We start from the raw sequence: 21,580 nt of genomic DNA, 5'->3' as shown, positions 1-21,580 counted from the left end.
ACTTCCACCTCACCCTAAACCTGTTCTTTTTTCATCAATCGGATCAGCTAGTTATAGCCTACATTCCCAAATTCTGGTGTGCTGCTCATGTGAGATGTCATCTCTCTGACTATTGTTGTTGTTTATTATTTGAATTATCATAGCCCCTTTGAATCAGGAGACCTGCTACTGAGACTCTCCCTTTCTGCAAGCATTGCTGCCTGGCATGGACACTTTCTTCCACAGAGCAATTCAGAACAGATAACAGATCTGATAACAGATGAGATCTGTGGAGGTGATCCCATTAAAGAGAAAATAGGCTGATTTATCAGTAAATGAAGTTCTCTTACAAGTTTATCTCTCCACACGCTCATAGTCTCCCTCCTCCTCCTTGTTGCTTCAGATCTTAAATTCAGATATCAGTACACAACCTGAGGGCCAGATCCTCAACTGCTGAATGTTGGTGTAGCTCCATTGACATTAATGGAGGACCGGATGAGGATATGGTCCTGATGATGTTAGCCCAACACTTAAAAAATAACTGTTTGCTTGGGACGGATGTTGAAATGCACACTAAAGCTTTCTAAGTCTATGTTTCATGGATCCCACATCCCATGTATTGATAACATGAGCTTAATAATGTGCCTCTATGGAGGAAATAAACCATTTGGAGAACCAACTTACATTACTCTTAGGAAGTCTTTCCCCCTCATTAGTGATGTGACTCAACAGTACCTGGTTAAGCTGTAGTCTAGTCAATAGAAACGATGAAGTTAAAAATATGTTGAGAGCCCAGAGGGAAGCACTCAGGCTGTGGGATGGTAAAATTAAGGTTGCCTGGACAATTTTTTACCCTGCCTTCTTTTGTGTGTTAGATGTGTTAGATTTAATGTTTTAAAATATGACACCCACTAGCTTTCAAACAAATAGTTCAATGTACTTTTAAAAAGACAATCTTATGGACACATTTGGCATGTTGTAGCCTTTCAGGCAGTGGGTACTATTGGGCCTTACATTGTTTTGCAAATTCCTTAGAATATCATACAACTTTTTTCTTCTACCGTCTTATATATGTTTTAAACCCACTTCAAGGCCCTTTTGTGCTGCCAGAGTGATGAAAAGGGATCGGAGTATAAATCAGAATCAGATCCTTTGTCTTCATTGACTTACCTTTATACAACTGAAAAAGACAGGTGTAATGGAAGTGCTACTTCCTGTTGAAATATCATTTAAAATTGATGAGTCAGATCTTCAGCTGGTGTAAATTGGTACAACTACACTGATTTCAATTAAGCTATACCAATTTATGTCAGCTGAAGATCTGGCCCTGTGTCTGTAATAATAACAATTATTATTTTTTGTATCACCCTAGGATATAGGAGCCCTAGTCATGGACAAGAACTCTGCTAAGTCTTACACTTGACAACAATATTAACTTCAAAATGAATCAGAAAAATTTAAAGGTAGAATAAATAAACAACCTAGATCCAGAAAGCTGTTTAGGATCCTAACTTCCATTGAAATCAATGGAAGTTAAGGGGCTAAATATCTTTGTGGATCTGGGCCTAAGTCTCTCACATAAAACTGGATTACTATACATTATACGCCACTTTGGTGTGGCATAATGTGCCCTGAAACCAGCTTCACTGGGTAAGGAGCTGAAAATGACCCCTTGACAATGGAAATTTTCATGCACCTTTGACAGTAGGTGTGGCTACACTTTCATTATCAATAATCCCATTTGAAAGTCACATTGTAGCAAAATGCTGCTGTCACTAAATGGATGGACAGAAATATTGAAATGATGTTTGTCTGAGATATACGTATACATTTTCTGATCCAGATCTGTTCCTTAGATGTGTGTATAAATTGTCTGATGCAGACTCTCAACAAGGCTTTCAGGGTTAAATAAGCTTCTGAATAAAAGAAAATGGTCCTTTGAACCACCCCAAAAGCAGCTCTTTGGACAAACCTCAAGGAAAAAATGTGAATATTTGGAGCTCCACTGACCCCACACTGGTGCTTTCCTGGATTCATCGCTGCGGAGTCTAATTTTTGCGGTGTTTTGTAGGAGGTAATTTCTGCGCTGGTTATGATTTGAAAGAGCTGGCCCACAACCCAACCTCAATCAAATTGGAACAAGATGTCACCAAATGTCCTGGTCCCATGGTATGTACTTGGAAACAGAACTGTGCAGCGTGGAGAGATTTTGGGCAATTCAGTGAAACTAAAGTCAATTTTCATGGCTTGAAATTGCTGCAGGACCAGATCATTGTGTTTCAGTTTGTTTTGCTATATGTGTGAGAGGCAGCTGTTTTGTTTTTGATAGACAAGAAAACTTTAAAATCCTGATTTATGGAAACAAGTGACAAATTTCTGTTAACTTGCAGACACAAAAAGGGGAAAATATACTTGTCCTCTTTGAAGTTAACTAAAAACAAATGGGATTGTTTCCCCAAAGGAAAAGTAGGAGTTTAGTTATGATGCATCACCTCCTAGACATCTTGGAAATTATATATACTGTACCCTCTGTTTATATAACTATGAATTACATGATTGTGGCACAGGGTCATTTGTAGTTCAAATGAAAATGTAATAGGCAGAGACTGTTGAGGGATAGACAGGATCCAAAGATCTATTAACTATTTTCCAACATGGTATATCATATTTTTTCTTTAAGGTGAGTGATAAAGAAAACTTTGGCCCAGTGTCATATGTAGGTATCTTAGTCACATCTGGAAAGCAGGATTTTCACCAATGTTAATATGACTCCAGTCATTCTCCATTTGCATGGTATCTCTACCATGAAGACTTTGGTGCAGGAGTTCACTGTTTTGCTCAGAAACAGACTGATTATGAAGTTAGAAGAATCTTTCTGCCTCCTAAAAATGAGTATCTTTATATTCGTACTTGCTATGGCTGGCGATGTAGGAGAGGTACATATGAAAGCATAAGAACTTCAGGTTAACTGGGGAAGCTTGCTAAAGACAGACCACTTGTAAGGTGGAGGTGTTAGGTAAGTGCTTTTTTTCAGTATGTTAGATAGCTGTGCTCAATGCTTTGAACATCACTTTATATGGGCACTGAGAGATTTATATGTTTCCATATACAGCACGTTCGCCAGAAGTACATTAATGGTGACATGTTGATAAAATCAGTAGTCTCAGAAAACAAAATGTTGAATTAGATACTTGGGTATCAGAATTCATTCTCCATACATTAAAAGAAAAGGAGTACTTGTGGCACCTTAGAGACTAACCTTAGAGACTATATTTTGTGAATACAGACTAACACGGCTGCTACTCTGAAACCTGTCATCGCCATACATTGTCAGTTTTGTTCTTATCTTAGATAGAGTGAGGGTCAATAAAGTCACTAGGCTTCTCCAGTTGAGATGAAAACAAGGTGTCAGTCTCACTGGATAGAGTAGTGCATATTCCTGTCTGAAGTTTGCTGCTGCTTCTCATATCTGTAAATTTATTTAGCATTTTGACAGATGAGGGTGTATAACTCAAATAGAATGAAATCTTTTCTTCCTGAAAGTTATTCTAGAGTGTTTTTGAGAATCTTGTCTGAGACTCAACGTATACAAGCAAAATAATCCTGCTGTTTGAATTGTTGTGCTCATGAAAGAGTGGTAATTTGAGTGGGCAAATAGCTTATTTAACTGTCCCTCAATTTCTCCATCTTTATAATATAAATAACAAAACTTTTTAGCCCTTCTAAAGGAGTTCGAGGTCCTCTGATGAAAGATGTGGTTTAAGTGCAACATATTTTTAATAGACAGCCACGAGGCTATAGGTCACAGTATGCAGTCCTGTGTCTTTCACTTGCTGAGCCCAATAGTCTCTCAGAGGCATGCCTTTGTATTAACGCTAACAGCTGTGGGTTGCATTTGGTCTGTTAGCATACTGACTACTTCTCTAAATTACTGATGCTTGATCCTTAATACAGTCCTAATATGCATAATTATGGCATTCAAATGTTATATGATTGCAGTGTATATCATGAAATTTGAACACATTGGAAACAAATCAAGGATGAAATGCCTTCTTTAAGAAGTGAATTTCCTTCCTTCCATGTGTACAGTGTCTCCCTGATACCAAAACTTGCTCAGCTGACAAGTAAAATGTCTTTCATATGGTCAGCCCTAAAAATTCAACATGGGCTCTGAAAGTGTAGCTGGGTTCTTTCTACCTTGAACATCATAACCAGTAATAAAGGCTCTGTTAGCCAAATTGTGCCCTTGGCTGCACCTGTATAACCTTTTTGCCTTCAGATTATGCCTCAGTGGTCCGTGCTCAAATTTAAAGTAAAGTTTGGAAGACCATGGAGTCGTACAGATGTATCTGAGGTCATCATTTGGTTTGTATCTTTACATAATCTATACAGGGCAACTTCTGTGATGGAAGCTTAGAATTTCACTACTGTGAACATCTGCTTTAACACCAGTTTAACCCACTGGCACTGGATAAATGTCTTATTAATTTTTCCTACTGCTGTCCTGATTAAACAGCAATCATTGTCATTCAGTCTCATTAGGCTAATTAGGTACCCAGGGATATATCCCAGTAAAGCAATCCCGAATAAATCAAGTAGACTGTATTAATAAAAAGGTAAATTGATCACAGCAAAACCAAGATAATAAATGGAAGTTAGTATATGTGGGTGCATTAACTGATGTGCTGGTTGCAACCATCCTAGATATGGTCCAATCCTGTAAATGCTTATTACAAGGCATAGTCCCGCTGAAGTCAATAAACCTCCATCCTATATTAAGCACTACACCCAACATTGTTTGCAGGATTGGGTCTTTGGTATGTATACTGTGGTCTGAATGTATTAATATATGTTTTATTTTGATAGGGTCCTTCCCGAATGAAGTTTTCCAAACCAGTGATTGCTGCAGTAAGTGGCTATGCAGTGGCCGGGGGTCTTGAGCTCTCTCTTTTGGCTGACCTGCGTGTTGTGGAGCAGAGTGCCATTTTTGGAGTGTTCTGCAGACGCTTTGGTATGTTTTCATACAAAATCTCTGCAGAGATAGCAGAGACCAGATTTAAAAAAAAAAAAAGTCTTTAGAATTGTTCTCCCAGTTCTTGCAAGTGCGAAACCTATCTCTGTATATGTGGATTGGGTACATAGATCCACAATTTTCTGGTTTGTATGCATGCAGTTTGCAGGCACATGGTTACAGATTGATTTGAGAATTGGGCCCTGATCTCTCGGGGTCTCTTTCTCTTTGCTTCTTTGTCTGCTTTCTTTATAGCCAAATGTTACAGGAAAGTTTGGAAATTAGAAAACTGCTAGCTAACTAAGGGCTCATCTACACTGGGAATTTATATCGCCATAGCTACGCTGCTTAGGGGTGTGACAAATCCACATCCCTGAGTGATGTAGTTAAGCAGACCTAACCCCCCAGTGTACACAGTACTAGACAGACAGAAGAATTCTTCCGTTGACCTAGCTACTTGGGGAGGTGGATTACCTACACTGACGGGAGAATCCCTCCCATTGGTGAAGGTAGTGTCTACACCAGGGTTGGGCAAACTTTTTGGCTCGAGGGCCACATCTGGGTATGGAAATTGTATGGCAGGCCATGAACGCTCACGAAATTGGGGTTGGGGTGCAGGAGGGGGTGAGGTCTCTGGGCGGGGGTGTGGGCTCTGGGGTGGGGCCAGAAATGAGAAGTTGAGGGTGCGGGAGGGGGCTCTGGGCTGGGGCAGAGGGGTGGGGGGTGAGGGCTCCAACTGGAGGTGCAGGCTCTGGGGTGAGGCGAGGTGCAGGAGGGTGCTCCACGCTGGGATTGAGGGGTTCAGAGGGCGGGAGGGGAACTGGGGCTGGTGCAGGGGGTTGGGGCACGGGGGGGTGAGGGCTCTGGCTGGGGGTGCTAGCTCTTGGGTGGGGCTGGGGATGAGAGGTTTGGGGTACAGGAGGGTGCACTGGGCTGGGATTGAGGGGTTTGGAGGGTGGAGGGGGATCAGGGCTGGGGCAGGGGTTTGGGCATGGAGGGGTTAAGGGGTGCAGGCTCCAGGCAGCGCTTGCCTCAAGCAACTCTTGGAAGCAGCAGCAGCATGTCCCCCTCTCTGGTTCCTATGCGGAGGCGTGGCCAGGCAGCTCTGTGCGCTGCTCTGTCCACAGGTCTGCCCCTGCAACTCCCATTGGCCGCAGTTCCCTGCCAATGGAGGTGTGGGGGCGGCACTTGGAGCCGGGGCAGCATGCGGAGCCCTCTGGCTGCCCCTACGCATAGGAGCTGCAGGGGGAACATGCCTCTGCTTCCGGGAGCCACAGCACACGCAAGCGGAGTGGCCCCCGACTGAGAGGGGATATGACAGAAGTCTATAAAATCATGACTAGTGTGGAGAAAGTGAGTAAGTGTTATTTACTTCTTCTCATAACACAAGAACTAGGGATCACCAAATGAAATCAATAGGCAGCAGCTTTAAAACAAACAAAAAGGAAGTACTCCTCTACCTCAATATAACGCGGTCCTCGGGAGCCAAAAAATCTTACCACATTATAGGTGAAACCACATTATATCGAACTTACTTTGGCCTTGAGCATTTCAGTTATTAATAGTCACTTCCTGTCCCGACTGACCCCTCAGAACCTCTGACTCATCCAGCCCCCCCACCCCGCTCCCTGTCTCCTGACTGCCCCGACCCCATCCACACCCCTGCCCCCTGACAGGCCCTCCGGGACTCCCACACCCTATCCAATGCCCATTTCCCATCCCCTAACCACCCCGCCCCCAGAACCTCCAAACCATCCAACCCCCCCTGCTCCCTGACCACCCCCCAAGGCCCTCTGCCCTTTATCCAACCCCTCAGCCCCAGCCCAGCACCTTAACACGCTGCTCAGAGCAGCGTGTCGGAGCTAGACACGCTGACGCGCCAATCCGCCGGAGCACACAGCCCCCACCCCCCGCTCCCTGTCTCCTGACTGCCCCGACCCCATCCACACCCCTGCCCCCTGACAGGCCCTCCGGGACTCCCACACCCTATCCAATGCCCATTTCCCAACCCCTAACCACCCCGCCCCCAGAACCTCCAAACCATCCAACCCCCCCTGCTCCCTGACCACCTCCCAAGGCCCTCTGCCCTTTATCCAACCCCTCAGCCCCAGCCCAGCACCTTAACACGCTGCTCAGAGCAGCGTGTCGGAGCTAGACACGCTGACGCGCCAATCCGCCGGAGCACACAGCCCCCCCCCCCCCCCCCCCCCCCCGAGCGCTGCTTTACTGCGTTATATCGGAATTCGTGTCATTTCAGGTCATGTTATATCGAGGTAAGGGGGTATTTCTTCACACAATGCACAGTCAACCTGTGGAACGCTTTGTCAGAGGATGTTGTGAAGGCCAAGACTATAACAGGGTTCAAAAAAGAACTAGATAAATTCATGGAGGATAGGTCCATCATGGCTATTAGCCAAGATGGGTAGGGATGGTGTCCTTAGCCTCTGTTTGCCAGAAGCTGGGAATGGACAACAGGAGATGGATCACTTGATGATTACCTGTTCTGTTCATTCCCTCTGGGGCACCTGGCATTGGCCACTGTCAGAAGACAGGATACTGGGCTAGATGGACCTCTGGTCTGACCCAGTGTGGCGGCTGTTGTGTTAATTTATGTAAATAATCATTATGAATGGTTATTATTTTAAATTTTAATAAAGCCATAAATATCTACTGTAGTTCCTGCTGATAAAACAGTTGTTAAATTTAAGATGTTCTTGTTTTCCTCCTAATAAAGCAAGTTTTTTTTTCAATGTATTTAGATAGAAGAGTGTGGAATAAAGGTATGAAGTAGAGCTATGAAATATTTTTCTAGTTAGTATGAAGGCTAATGATAGCTCCTCCATAGCTAAAATGAAAGCTCGCTTCTCATTATAAGCCCTATATAACAAACAAACAAATCTATTGCCCTGAAATTTCACATACCACATCAGTCTTGGGAAGAGGTTTTCCTGGGAAATTTAATAAATTTATCAAATCTTTTTTCCAAATTTTGTTTTGTTGGCCTTGTTGAGGAGAGGCACTTTTTTCTAGGCCTGGGAGGCAGGGAAGATGGCTGAAAAGGGTTTACAAAGTTAAAAAGTCAAATGATGTGCACACTGTGCAGCTGCAAACGATTACATGTGCTTTACTTTACTACCAACAGCAGTTCTGCTGATTTCAGTGAGACTACTCCATAGTAATAAAGTTAAGCAAAAGTAAGACCTTGTCTACACTACAGGGAACTTTGGTATAACTTACGTTGCTCGGGGGTGTGGATTATTCACACCCCTAAGTGATGTAAGTTACACTGACCTAAGCGCTGGTGTAGACAGCACTATGTTGACGGGAGAGCTTCTCCCACTGACATAGCTACTGCCTCTCCTGGAGGCAGGAGTTATTAGGCTGATGGGAGAGCTCTTGCCCATCGGCTTAGAGAATCTTAGCCACAATGCAGCTGAATCGCGGTAAGTGCTATACTGCAGGATTAGTGCCTTACTAGAGTGGTGTGCTAGTGAGTGCTGAAGGATCCTGTGGCAGCAGGGAACTGACTGGATCCCTGCTTGTTCATTTCCAGGCTTTTTGATGTTGGGGTAGTTGAGTTTCCGTGGCCATTCAGATCCTTGGCCTCTCTGCAAAAACTGCAAAACATGGTAGCTGTTTTTGTGATGTGGAGACCTTTTTGCCAGGAACTGGAGTGAGGCTGCCAACGATGATGGTAACTTTCAGCCTCTACCAATCTATATCTAGAGTTGTACAGATGACTTATGAGATGCCTCTAATAGCCTATTTCCAAAAAGGTCCCTGCCATCTCAAGAATTTAATGGGAAACTTTATAAGTCTTTTAACCATATTTTGAGATGCTCAGGCTTTGTCTACTCTGCACACCACTTGCGGCAGCATGTAGGGTATGTATAGCTACATGCTGCAGTGAAAAGCAAGCCGCACCCAGGCTGCGGAGTGTAGATACACATGAAAGGCTCAGCCAGGGGAAGGCAGTGAGGAAAAGCTCTGGGGAAAGACTCCAGCAGCAAGGCACTGCACTGCTAAAGACGGCAGAGTAGATGAGGGAAGCACTGCTTGGGCATGTAGAGAGTCTTGAACGTAGGGTACATACCTGCAGGGTTCAGGCCCGTCTTTACTCACCTTAGCAGTGCCTCACTGTCTATGCTGCTATTTATACCCCTACTAGGGGGATATGTAGTGTAGGTACTCTACAGGTAGCTGAAAGGGTGTGCCGTGTAGACGTATCTCCAAAGTAATAACTTCTTATTACAATCAAGAAGGGGGAGTATGGCAAGGTATTTGTTCTGGAAAGTTCCTCTGACTTGCGGGGGTATGGCAGGGAGAGGGAATACTAAACTTCAGCCCTTAACAGCTGCAGTGACTCTACTGGTCTCACTTACTTGAATTCTGGTTGACTCATGCACAACTTGTGCTAAAATTCTTGCAGATAGTGGACGTGCTGCAACTGGATTTTCATAGCTCTGATAGTTTGTCTGAAGTAGCTGTAGATTTCACTGTTGACATTCTGGTATATTCCACAGACAGGCCTATTTGTAAAGCAAGTTGTTGAACAAGGGGCATGCAAACTATCGTTTGTAATAGCATGGTTTACCCTAATAGTTTGTTGGCCCTTGCTGAGAGAGAAAAAGCAGTGCTAAGAATGTCTAGGGAATGCAACACGCTTGCACCATGCTTCTTTAAGCATCTGCTGCAGTATTATGCTTGTTGTAGTTTGGCCCATTTTTAAATACTTGAACACAGTGCTTCATGTGGTGCTTTTCTTTTTTTTTTTTTTTTTTTGAGTGAGTGGGTGGTGCGTCTTTGCAGAGAAGACGCCACTCTTAAAATCGGCTTTTTGTGCTGCTGCTGCTGTCATATAATCTATCCTTTGATCCTGACCACTTATCCACATGGTGGCTGTAAAGATCTGGGAACAAATTTCCCTTTTTGTTCATTTCAGATCATGACTGATTTTCATTAAACCAGTTTAGAGCATCTCCATGAAGAAATATTGCGGTGATGTCTGAGCTAAATGTGAATATTTTTAAAAACCTTTCATAGAAATAAATTCATATGGCAACATCCTGTTATATCTTAAACCTGTTAGGGGAGAGCACCCGGTTATGGAGGAAGAATAGACTTATGGTTAGGGCACCGGTATGGGATTTGGAGAACCTGCGTTCAGTTCTTAACCCTGCCACAGACTTCCTGTGTGACCTTGGACAAGCTACTGTGGCAAATTGCTGGCACTACTATGATGGGTCTCACGCTTTCTCTTCTTGGGGATTGTTCCTGACAACATCAGCACATTTCTGATAAACATGTAAACAACATTAAGTCACTTCTTTAAGTGCAGGTCTGCTCTGAAAAGTGACTTGTAAAAGTAAATCTGCTCCCTGTCCTTAGTCACATTTGTTCTGTGACAAATATTACTCTTGACTTCTGAGATCCCTGCAGAGTCAACACAGCTAAAAGAGAGTGAGCTGGATTTTTGTACTCCTTGTGCATCAAGAGAACTGTTTACTAAATTATGGTCCAATCAGGACTTAAATTAGAAGCCCATCCAGTAACAACTGTGCAACCTCACGAAAGGCACCGGGTTTACACAGGTGCCACCGAGGGCATAATTTGGTCTATAAAAGCATATTTATTAGTGATGAAGCTAGAGTAGGAAAGAGGCTAGCTTGATTCTCAGAGACCAGGCAGTTTGCAGAGCTGACATATAGAAAAAAACAAAACAAAACCTTTTTACTTGTAAAGTGAGCACATTTGATACAGAAATCGTCAAGGAAAAAACACGGAAGCCAGGAGTGTTGTTTTTAGAGTCACTTTTCAGGGTAGATCAAATTGCACTTACAGTTTTAGATAACTGTCTTTCAGTTGTGAAATCAATAGGAGAATCCTGCAAACCTTTACTAATGAAATGGGTCTTTTGTGTTACATTAGTTACATTACTTAAACGCAAAGAAGCAGCCTAGAATACTCACTTGAGTAAAGTCATGCAGGATTAGGCCAAAAAATTGTTTTTAAAATATAAACATTTGGGTTTTCTTTTAATCCTGTGGTTTTTGTCTTCACAGGTGTTCCACTGATTGATGGTGGCACTGTACGGCTACCTCGACTGATTGGTCTCTCACGAGCCTTAGATCTCATTCTAACTGGTCGTCCTGTTGGTGCACAAGAAGCATATGAGTTTGGGCTAGCCAATCGAATAGTCCCCAATGGCCAAGGTTAGTGCTTAATGAACAATGTAGGAAATGGTTCTAAATGTGAATCTTTTGATAGTGTTATTATCTGTACGTTTGTCTTTGTGAAGACTAGTTAACACAAAAGTAATCATGATTTTTGTAATAAACAGAATTGGTTACAGGGGCGGGCACAAGAGTGGGCAAGCAGGGGCATGGCCCCCCACCCCAAATTCTCCATGTGTCCCTGCAGCCGGGGACGGAGGAAGCAGTGGGCAGCTGGCTGCCGGCTGAGCTCCTCCTCCCCTAACCCCTACAGCTGCTGCTGCTTCTTCCTTGCTGCTGGAGTCCCAGGTGTTGCCTCTGCCTCCATCCGCTGAACCACTTCACTAGGTGGTCTGCAAACCAGGCTGCAGTGCTGGGACTCCAGCAGCAGGGAAGGAGAAGCAGCAGCTGTAGGGGTGGGAGGAGGAGCTCAGCCAGCGGTCCTGCTGCTTCCTCCCTCCCAAGGCTGCAGGGACACAGAGAGTGCTGTTGCCTCTGCGCTACTGGGCGTCCCTGCCAGAGGCGTCCTGAGAAGTGTGTGTGTGTGTGAGAGACATGACCCTTTCACTTGTATGTGTTTAATGTACCCCTCCAAAAGCAGTCAAATTTAAAGTCCTGCACACGCCCCTGATTGGTTTTGATTAAAAGTAAAAGGTCCCTATGTCATGGACCATGTTTTAATGTATATTTGCACAGTGCCTAGAACAATGGGGCCCTACTCTGCTTCCTAAACAGGGGTCTTGTGGTGCTATCGTGATACAATTAATAATCTAAAATATACATCTGGCACAGGATTGACACACTGCAGAGAGGACATCCAACATCTGTCACATTTGCTTTTACTGCTACACTGCTATTAAGTTATTATTCGTGTTTAAAGTAGATCTTAAAGCAGGCTGCTAACAATAATACATCATCCAATTATCCATTCCCTTTATTGTAAATGTTTTGTAACATCACATAGCTGAAACTAGAATGTTAGCTGATGGGCTGCCATCATATTTTAGTAATTTATTTTGTTTTAAATGGAGGGAAACAAAACTTTCCAAATGTTGCTGTATGGTTTAAAAAAATGAAATGGGTTTCCTTATATTTTGGGCAAGGGAAATGAATAGAAGTTTTTCTAATGGAAGTCAGACGTAGCACTTGCTTTTACACTTAAAAAAAGCATATGTTCCAGTTTCTCTGCTTGTGAATCAGTCTTGTCCTGCCATTGTACAGTTCCTTGAAGATTTTTTTATTTCCTTTCTAGCTAATTAGGTGCCTACTCCATCTCTCCAAAGCCTAGAGACAAAGATATTGTGAAGAACTAAAATTACTTGAGGCAAGAATCTAGTTTAGAAAGAGATTTCCTTTACAAGTTAAATTTTATGTTTCCACTCAAAAGAAAGGTGCTGCTGTGCAGTCATAAAAAGCTGGCCAAAAACCCTGGGAACCTTTGCAGTCAACTGTGGTGTTTTTGATCCATGCCAACATGAATCACAGCTCTGGCCCAAGAGAAGCAATGCTTTCCGACTCCGTCAAGCTAGAATCCAAAGAACTCAAACAGCAGCTCACTCAGGGCCCAAATCTGCAAGCACTTATTCACATGAGTAGTCTTTCCTTGGGCAGCTGATCCCACTTATTTAAATAGGAGTAGCTGTGTGAGTGATCAAGGGTTTTCAGGATCTTGCCTTTATTCCCTCCACCCCTTTAATTCATTATCCTCAAATATTTCTCATATTGTAGTATCATTTTATACTTGTCTCGCCAGTAAAGATGAGCTTAGTTGCATTGAGTAAATATTATGTAATATTCAGATGTTTACTGTCTGAGGATTTGATCCTGCAAATGCTTACTACTAAGTATAATGCTTATGGAAATCAGCCAGGCCACTCATGGAAATAAGCACTATACCTAATAGTAAGTATATGCTGGAACAGGCTTTAAGGGCTCACCAGATTTTGAGTTCACTCAGCACCTTGCAGGTCTGAAATCTTAATAGACAAAATACATATATACAGAAAAGGGTGGTGGGAGGAGGCATGTAACCCAAGACTTCCTCTTCTAGTTCTAGCGTTCCCTTTTGTTAATCCTTGTAGGTTTTATTTTTTTAGTCTTTACTTATTTGCCTTTGTTTTTTAACTCATGCCAATTTGCATTTTTGTTTACTTGTTTCTAACAGTTTACTGGGTTTTTGTATGTTTGTCTGACTTTTTGTTTTATATTATAACCCTTGGTTAGTTTCTTTGTTAGGGCCGTACCCTGGTGTCTGGCCAAAGAACACTTAGTGCAGTTCAGGAAAGTGTGTGTGCAAGTGGCTTTAAGCAACCTTGCAGTTGCTTGATCTTGGGGCAGCTTTTTGCCAGTGGGAGTGCCAGGCACAAGCTAGAGCAGCCCAAAGACCACTCTAATTTGTATCTTATGCTATTAGGCATTAGCCCAAAGGGGCCATTACATCAGCCAGGAATCGTTGGGATGCAAGGACACTCCAGCTACACCCACTTTCACCATACATCCACAAGGAGAGAGTGGTGTAGGTGCTACTGTGGTAGTTCCCCAACCCTTAGGGATCCCTTGAGCTGGGAGTAGCCTCATGTGATCCAGTAAACTTGCTTTAAGGCAGTTTTGCACTGGGGGAGTTGAACTAAAGTATTCCCATACCCTGGAGGAACTGGGCCTCTGTTTTTAAGCTAGTCCTATTTTCTGTTTGTTTGTTTGTTTTTAAATGTATGTAACTCTTTCCTATTTTCATATTTAACACTTTCAGAATGCCTACCATTTCCAACCCTGGAAAGTGCTGTCCTCTCTCCTTTGATATTGAGAGCTAGTGGGACCATAGCCACTTAGCTGCCTGGCTCCACCCATACTGCTTACGTGGAAAGGTCTGTGGAGGCCAGGACCCTTTCAGAGTCATGTAGCAAGTTTGTGGACTTGTCTACACTGCAGGCTTAGCTTGAGGTATCTACAGTGGAGTTAACACCTCTTGCGTCATGTTAGCCTAGTGGAGAAAGAGCATTCGCACTGCAAAATGACTCTTGAGCTGGACAGTGCTTGTATCAGCAGCACAAATTGACTGCATACCCACTGTGCTACTGGCTCGAATGGCAGCAGAATCTGGGCTTCATCCCGCTGCATTGATGGGCCAGCTAGCTCATGTTTAAAGTACCATTTAACTTGAGCTAGAGACTTTTGGGGCTCAGTGGAGTCTGTTGGGTAACACTCAAGTTATAGCTCTAGCTAACAGTGCAGTGAAAACGAGCCCTGTGTTACAAGTGTGCCTTTTATTGTTCTAAAAACTTTAAGCTCTCCATAACTGACATCTGCTGCTATTTATCAATTTTGCTCAATTTAGTAAGTATAACCTGGTTTCTTTTGTTAATTTAAAGAGAGTTGAAAACATGGAAATAGATTTTAAGAGGTTTCCTTCCAATAACAGGGGTGTATCCTGTAATAAAAACAAAACGTTTCTACTGTTAACCTGTGTCCGTTATAGGGAACTACCTCCGTAAGGTAAATGTAGAAAACCTTTTCAAGCAGTCTCTAACATTTCCTGTAGAAGGAAAAAGGAAGACGCTCTACTGAGTTACCTCATTTTGAATTGGCCTGGAAATTGGTTTAATGCACAGTAGCAGCTGCTTTTCTTCAACTTAAACTGATATGACTGCTGCTTACCGTAGCCTGTTCTCTTGACTAGTTAGCAAAAAGATTACAACATGTACTTTTAAATCTAAATGGGCTTTGGAAATGGCTTTTTTTTTTTTTTTTTTAGCTTGTGAGTCTGAGAGTGTTTAATTGACTCATGGCTAATTTCCTTTTAGCTAGGACAAAAAGGTACAAATGTTCAAGAGTGTGTGTGTGAGAAAGAGAGAGAAAAGTAGGTTATTTTGATCATGGAGTGTGAAAGGAGGGAGAGGAGATCAGTAATAACACAGGAGGTTATTCAAACCTCCCGAAGCGGCCGCCGTTTTTCAAGTCCAAAAAGTGACTAACGTCTCCATAGACTTGCTGTCGCACTGTGTGCGTTCTGATATCCTGATTCCTTTTTCAAACATGAGTGTTTTGGTTGGCGCTGGATGATGTAACTCAGAAGTGAATGCGAAAGAAACCAAGTTTTATTTATTGAATGTGTTGTAAGCAAATGAGAATTCTATAAAGTGGTGTTTTACCCTGGCAGTTAGCATTAACCTGTTGATTACAGAGCTAGATGTAAAGCAAAGAAAACCTGGTGGTAGGACTTTCTAGTGTCATGAAAGACGTTGGGCCTGATCCTCAGCTACAACTGAGATGTGCTTGGCTGAGCTGAAGAAGAGGTACACAAACTGTCTTTACACTCCCTCTATCTTAGAGCAATTCTTCCCTGATCTGCTTCCCTGCAACAGAATAAAGCAGCCTGCTCTATCGTCTGCCTGGGACCCCAGAAGACTGATATGCTAGCGGAAGGTCACTGGGAAGTTGGCTATGCCCTTGGGCTAAAGGCAGAGAGGGAAAATGTAGGAACCAACCTGTATGGCTTAGTGCTGTTTCGGTCTATCACAATACTGTGATAAAATGTCTTTGAATAGGTTTATGGTTTTGTTGCTCGCTGAAGGTGCATTGGCGTGATAGAGCATATCAGAGTATTTCTAAGGCTACGTTTACGCTGGAAACTTCAAAGCTCCTGCAGCAGCGCTTTGAAGTGTGAGTGTGGTCATGCATAAGCGCTGGGAGAGAGGTCTCCCAGCGCTCCTGGTAATCCACCTCCATGAGGAGAATAGCTCTGAACACTGGGAGCGTGGCTCCCAGCGCTCGGAGCCTGGCCACACTAGCGCTTTAAAGCGCACAAACTTGCTGTGCTCGGGGGTGATTTTTCACAACCCCTGATCTAGAACGTTAGAGTGCTATAAAATGTAAGTGTAGACAAGCCCTTAGTAACACTCTAGCACCCCTCTTGCCTCTTCTATATCAAAAAGATTTTCCAGTCTCATCTTGCAATATTTGTTAGCAATTCTAGCAGCCATTTTCGCTCCTTAATTTTTTGCTTATTTATTCTTTTCAGCATTGAAAAAGGTTTCCATTTTATATTTCATGTGAATTTTCCTAGTAATACTTAGTCAGTATTTAAAATATACTGTGTTAAATTTCTTCACATACTTAGATAGTTACTTTATTTCAGTAGCACAACCATTCATTACCCTAACGTTGTTAGCTAGTTTTATGTGCGCCTACGACTTAGCTTTTTTTGTTGTTTTTTGGAAAGTGGGGGGAAGCCATATTTCTATTGTATTGCAATCTAGTTTGTTAATGTTGGGTCTCACACTTTCATCCATTTAAAAGAAACAGCATTCGGAGACAATACGGGAGGTCAATTCAGAGTCCTACAAATCAGTGTGTGCTCAAAGTATGCTTGGGGCAATTCTGTCCTACTGTAAATAGCCTAAAATGCCACATGTGTAGTGGTGATGTACATATGATTGATTGCAGAACCAATAATATTCATTACCTGGTTGTATACTTGATCATGCACTTTTGACCAGCTCATGCTCTCTGCCCTCTAGTCCATCTCATGTAGACACATCCGGACATTCCAGATCTCTGGCACCTGTGAAGTTGTTCAATTTAAAGAATAAATAAACCTGCCATAAACATATTTCCCCCTTTCTCCCAAATATGGAACTTCCCCTTTAAAAATTACCTGCTATTGATCCAGGACAGGCAGTACTCAATCTTGCTCCAGTGACAGGCTTAAGGTATCTTGATATCTTGAAGCCCTGCATAACTTTACGCCATTGGAAAGGGGAGAATCCAAGCTTCCAATGGGACCCAGCACTTGCTTGTAGGCTTGGGAGGTTGCAAGATATCAGACCTTAACCATATACCTAAAATGTTAACAGAAAAGCTATTTAGGTGCATTTTAGAGGTTTTTAGGGCCCTTCTGAGACTTGTGCCATCAGACTGGTAACTAAGGCATCTGGCTTCACAATAATGAAAGTGGTGGTGGAGGGTCTGGGGTGTGGACAGTCAAGCCTAATGATTAGTCAGATGCCTGGAAATGGATCCAGGGTCAGAGCTGGGGTCAGAGTCAGGGTCCAAGCTGAGGGTCAGAGCCAAAGACAGAGTCAGGAGTCAAGCCAGGGGTTGAAGTCAGGGTCCGTGTCTGGGTGGATGTAGGAGTAGAGACCTGAAGCAAGGCAGGAAAACAGGAACTGGGAGCAGACAGGGGTCTAGGATGAGGAGGTCAGGCACCAGGAACAGGCTGGGGGTCATGGCTCGGGAGTCAGACAACTAGGCAGGGTCTGTAGTAGCAGGCAGCCAGGGATTCACCTAGTTGCTCGCACAACTTCCCATGATTCTGTCTAGCTTAAGTAGTGCAACCCAGCCAATCGGTGGGGCTTGGTGTCTCGCCCAGTCAGGAGCTTTGTGAGCACAGCCCATTGTGAGCTAAAGTTCCAGAAACCCCTTCTTTAGGGGTTTGGGTGAGCTGCCAGGTAGCAACCATGGCCTGAGTTCTGTCTGGTGACCCACAGGCCCAGGTTCAAGGCCCACAATTCCTCACTATTAGTTCCTGTAAAAATGGTTGTGTGTGTGTTGTGAACATAGGGGCAGAGAGCAAGGAGGTGTGGGTCTGTAAAAAGGGCAGTAAAGATAGTCTTGCATTCTCCCCAGCCCTGGTGTGCTGGATGTCTATCTCTACCAGTTGTCATAGAGGGATCAAATAAAGAGAGAGAATGCTAAAATATGTTATAGTTGATTTTCTGTAGTGTGTGTAGATGTAGGATAGAGATGTAGCTATGAGTAATTCATAAGAGAATGTTGATAAATCTCTTACTCATAATGGAATGGCAGAGAGGGGACTATGCTGTTACTGGACTATGAATAAACTGTAAGAGATGTAGCTATTAGCAATCATTTGGAGTGACCTGGATAGCTCACAAGGTATTTGAGAAAACACTGTGATACCAAACTCATGCTGATAAAACCTTTATGCTGCACCACACCATCATTTATCCTCTCTGCATTAAACACAAAACAAAAAAGACAACCCAATGCTGAGACTGCCGTTAGAGTCATGGGGCACTCTGAAGCGCTCCTTACTCTCTCAAGTTACAGTAGGCCTCTGAGGATTCCGATCCCAAGTCTCTGAGTCCCAGACACGGAGCAGCTCCTATGACCGTCTCCGAGCAAAGGGTAAATGTGATCCTTGGAGCAGGACTCTACCCCCAACAAAACTTTCACCCTTCTTCCAGATTCCTTTCAATTAGGTATAGGTGAGCGTCCCTTTCCTATCCCTGTCATAGCCAAGGAGGCAAGCTTATGCCTCCTGGAAACACTGGAGGAGGGGAAAAATATTGGCTGTAGACTATCCTGACCGCTACTCACCTTCTTACCTAGCAGATATCAACATTTAAAGTGGGAGTTGGGATCTATTAAAAGGAGTGGTGTCCTATCTGGAGGGACTGTGCACCATGAAACATTCCCCTAAACCTGCTGAAGTTACCTCTTGCTTGACAAACCCAGAATATGCTGCAGTTTGCCAACAATATTTAAAAGCATGCAAAGTCCTCTCCTCCCCCCATCTATTGTGTTTCTTTACTAGTTTCAGATAGTTTTATAAGCTCCAAGAGTGCAATATCTGGCAGAAATGATAGCTGTTATGGATGGAACATTTGAAACAGAGCTTTTCAGTTACACTATCCATTGTTGCATTTGATGGGGTTTAAAGCTCTACTGACCTTACAGAAGAGCTTTCTGTTGCCTTCTGGCTTCTATTAAAAATGAAGTTAATTCACAAATAAAAACTTAAACTGGAGTTAAGGCTTTAAATAAGTGTTCATGAAATCAAATACTCAGAACACAAGTTATAGCAAACATTTTAAAGTGAGGAAAATTAGTAGTTTAAGCATGTGCCCCATATCTCTTCCCAGGTTCAACCTATAGCCTGAAAGCCTTTTATATCCATCTACCATATCTCCCTATATATGCTCAATAGGGGCTACAAACCACCAACTAAACAGGGCCCACAGGCAATCTTCTAGTTCACCCTCCTATTATGAGCTATAAACATGATAATTTATTTTCTTCTGTTCAGCAGGCCGGCTGTTGAGATTGGGTAAAAATTCATTGAAATTACACTCACTTAAGCAGCAGAGAGCTTGTGAGAAATTCAGCCCTCTCCCTCAGCATCTGACATCTTATTCATAGTCCAGAAATAGCATAGTCTCCTCTCTGCTAATCCATTATGAGTAAGAGACCTATCAACGTTCTCTAATTAAACTGGAAACCCTACTGTACCTTCCATATTCATGTAACCCATATACGTCACAGCCTCTACTAGACAGCTACAGACATGTTAAAAGGACACCATTGCCTTAAAAATGCCATGTTGTCTTAAATGTTTCATCCTTACAAGTAACACCTCTAGATTACTTTAACTGAGAGAGTCTAAGTCACTTTTCAGATTTGTTTACTAAGGACATTTCACAGCACTATGTAGTGAGTTTCAGGTGTTTTCCCATATATAGTCAGTTACTTAATTTCTCCTGTTGCCTTGCATCTTGCATACACAAACAAGGGAGAGAAAAACATTTTTGAAATAAGAAAATGTTATTGTAAACCCACAAGTATTGGCTGAAGGGGTCGGGGCAAATGTAGTATCAAACTACTTTTAACTCTTTAAATTGACTAGATTCTAGGATAAAGCTGTGGCTTTAAAATATTTGAATTCCTGACTAATAAATTTAAACAGTAATCATTAGGATATAAGTATATTCCTGTTAGGTGAAGATGGTAAACATGAAGATTGGAACAGAGTTGTGATTGTTCGAGGAACCTTAACTATGAATTTCTTCACTTTCAGATGTTTGTTTTTATAAGGATAGTGGTGTAGTAATGTTGTTATTGAATTAGGTATTTATATACAACCATTTCTCTCACAAAGATTTGGATCTGATAAATTTCTATTACATATTTTTAGAAAATATTTCTAGGTAAAGAAAGTAGTGGGTCTGTGTCCCGGGGGTGTGTGTGTATGTGAATAATAAGATGTTACTATTTTTTAAATGTCTCTACTAGACTACTTGCACTAAAGAAACAGCATTCATCAAATGAGAGGAAAAAATTTGGGCATACATAGCAAATATTGGTTTTAGTCTGCTTCCATCTTTGAACTAAGTTTGCGCTAAACCACTCTTCCCCAGTTCATAAGTAGACCTTGCAAGCCAATATTAAATTTACTGTTCATATTTTGCCGTTTTAATATCCTGTTTTCAAATGCAGCATGTTATAAACAGCCCATATCACATACCTGTTATTTCTTATATCTGCAAGTTGTGTATGATTTTTTTTTAAGTACTATTAAAATATTCTTTTATGTTTCTATTTGTAGCCCTTCAGAGTGCCGTTGAGCTTGCTAACCAAATCTCTGCCTTTCCTCAACAATGCATGCGAGGAGACCGAAGTTCTGCTTATTACAGCGTCTTTGATGCCACCTCATTCACAGAAGCCCTGCAGTTTGAGTTTGATGCCGGTGTGCAAGTGATTTCAAAAGAGTCTCTCCCTGGTGCTAAAAAGTTCAGCTTAGGGGTGGGACGTGGAGGAAAGTTATAAAAGTCAAATATTTTCTGCCTGTAGAAAAGGTTTTCTAATAATTAAAATAGTAGAAGTCTACTAAATTTACAAAAATAATGGAAGTCCTGAAAAAATTATTATATAAATTCAAAATTTATAATTTACTCTAGGGTACATAATCTTGATGTATGGGAAGTTGCATACATAATTGTGTTAGCAAGGGTTATGTACATAAATCCTTGTGAATGGAGATGAGAGGATACCCTGTGTTAATATATCTTATACCTAAAAATCATTGTCATGATGAAAAATTTTTATTGTACCTTTGTTCTGAAATCCTGAAATAAAGCTAATTCTTTTACATTTTTTTATTTGTATATTTTAGCCATTAGTCTTTATTAAAAGAAAAAGGAATGGCTTCCCATAACCTGTGTATAAAACTACTAAAAATGCATGGCAGTAACATAATTTATATAAACGAAGCTGATTGATTTGCCAAATGAAGACAACCAAAAACCAGCTATTTATTTTTTAGGCTAGGACTAGGTAGCACAGCTTTATGTACTTACAACCTAAACACTACAGCTGCCAGAAGAAATTAACTACTGTAGTTAATTCTTATTTTCAAAACTCCATATCTTGAAACACAGTTCCTCTGGTAGCAGATCTGTTCATGGAGCTATTTACAGTATATTAGTGACAAAGAGGACCTGCACCTGCTCAGTTCTCATACAGCCAGGATCTTGGCTTATGGGCAAGGATTTAAAAGAAGTTAAAAAAAATTAAACCATTTTATTGCTAACTTTCCAGTATGGATGTCTTTCAGAAACAGTTATGCATGAGCTTTTCATTT

At 42.2% G+C, this 21,580-nt stretch overlaps 1 protein-coding gene across 1 annotated transcript in view; it reads left to right on the top strand.

The window, feature by feature from the left end:
* The window catches only part of LOC144260484 (enoyl-CoA hydratase EchA19-like), a 32,994-nt gene extending 11,925 nt beyond the window's left edge, over positions 1–21,069 (top strand). The window contains exons 3-6 of the mRNA XM_077809126.1: positions 2,051–2,148; positions 4,846–4,990; positions 11,053–11,202; positions 20,546–21,069. Coding sequence (XP_077665252.1) covers positions 2,051–2,148; positions 4,846–4,990; positions 11,053–11,202; positions 20,546–20,766 — 614 coding nt within the window. The 3' untranslated portion in view covers positions 20,767–21,069. The remainder of the gene's footprint in view (positions 1–2,050; positions 2,149–4,845; positions 4,991–11,052; positions 11,203–20,545) is intronic.
* The last annotated feature ends 511 nt before the right edge of the window (positions 21,070–21,580 follow it).

This window comes from Eretmochelys imbricata, chromosome 2, assembly GCF_965152235.1.
Source record: "Eretmochelys imbricata isolate rEreImb1 chromosome 2, rEreImb1.hap1, whole genome shotgun sequence".
Classification (NCBI taxonomy): domain Eukaryota; kingdom Metazoa; phylum Chordata; order Testudines; family Cheloniidae; genus Eretmochelys; species Eretmochelys imbricata.
Note: the sequence above shows the minus strand (reverse complement) of the source record. Positions and strands in the feature narration are given on the sequence as shown.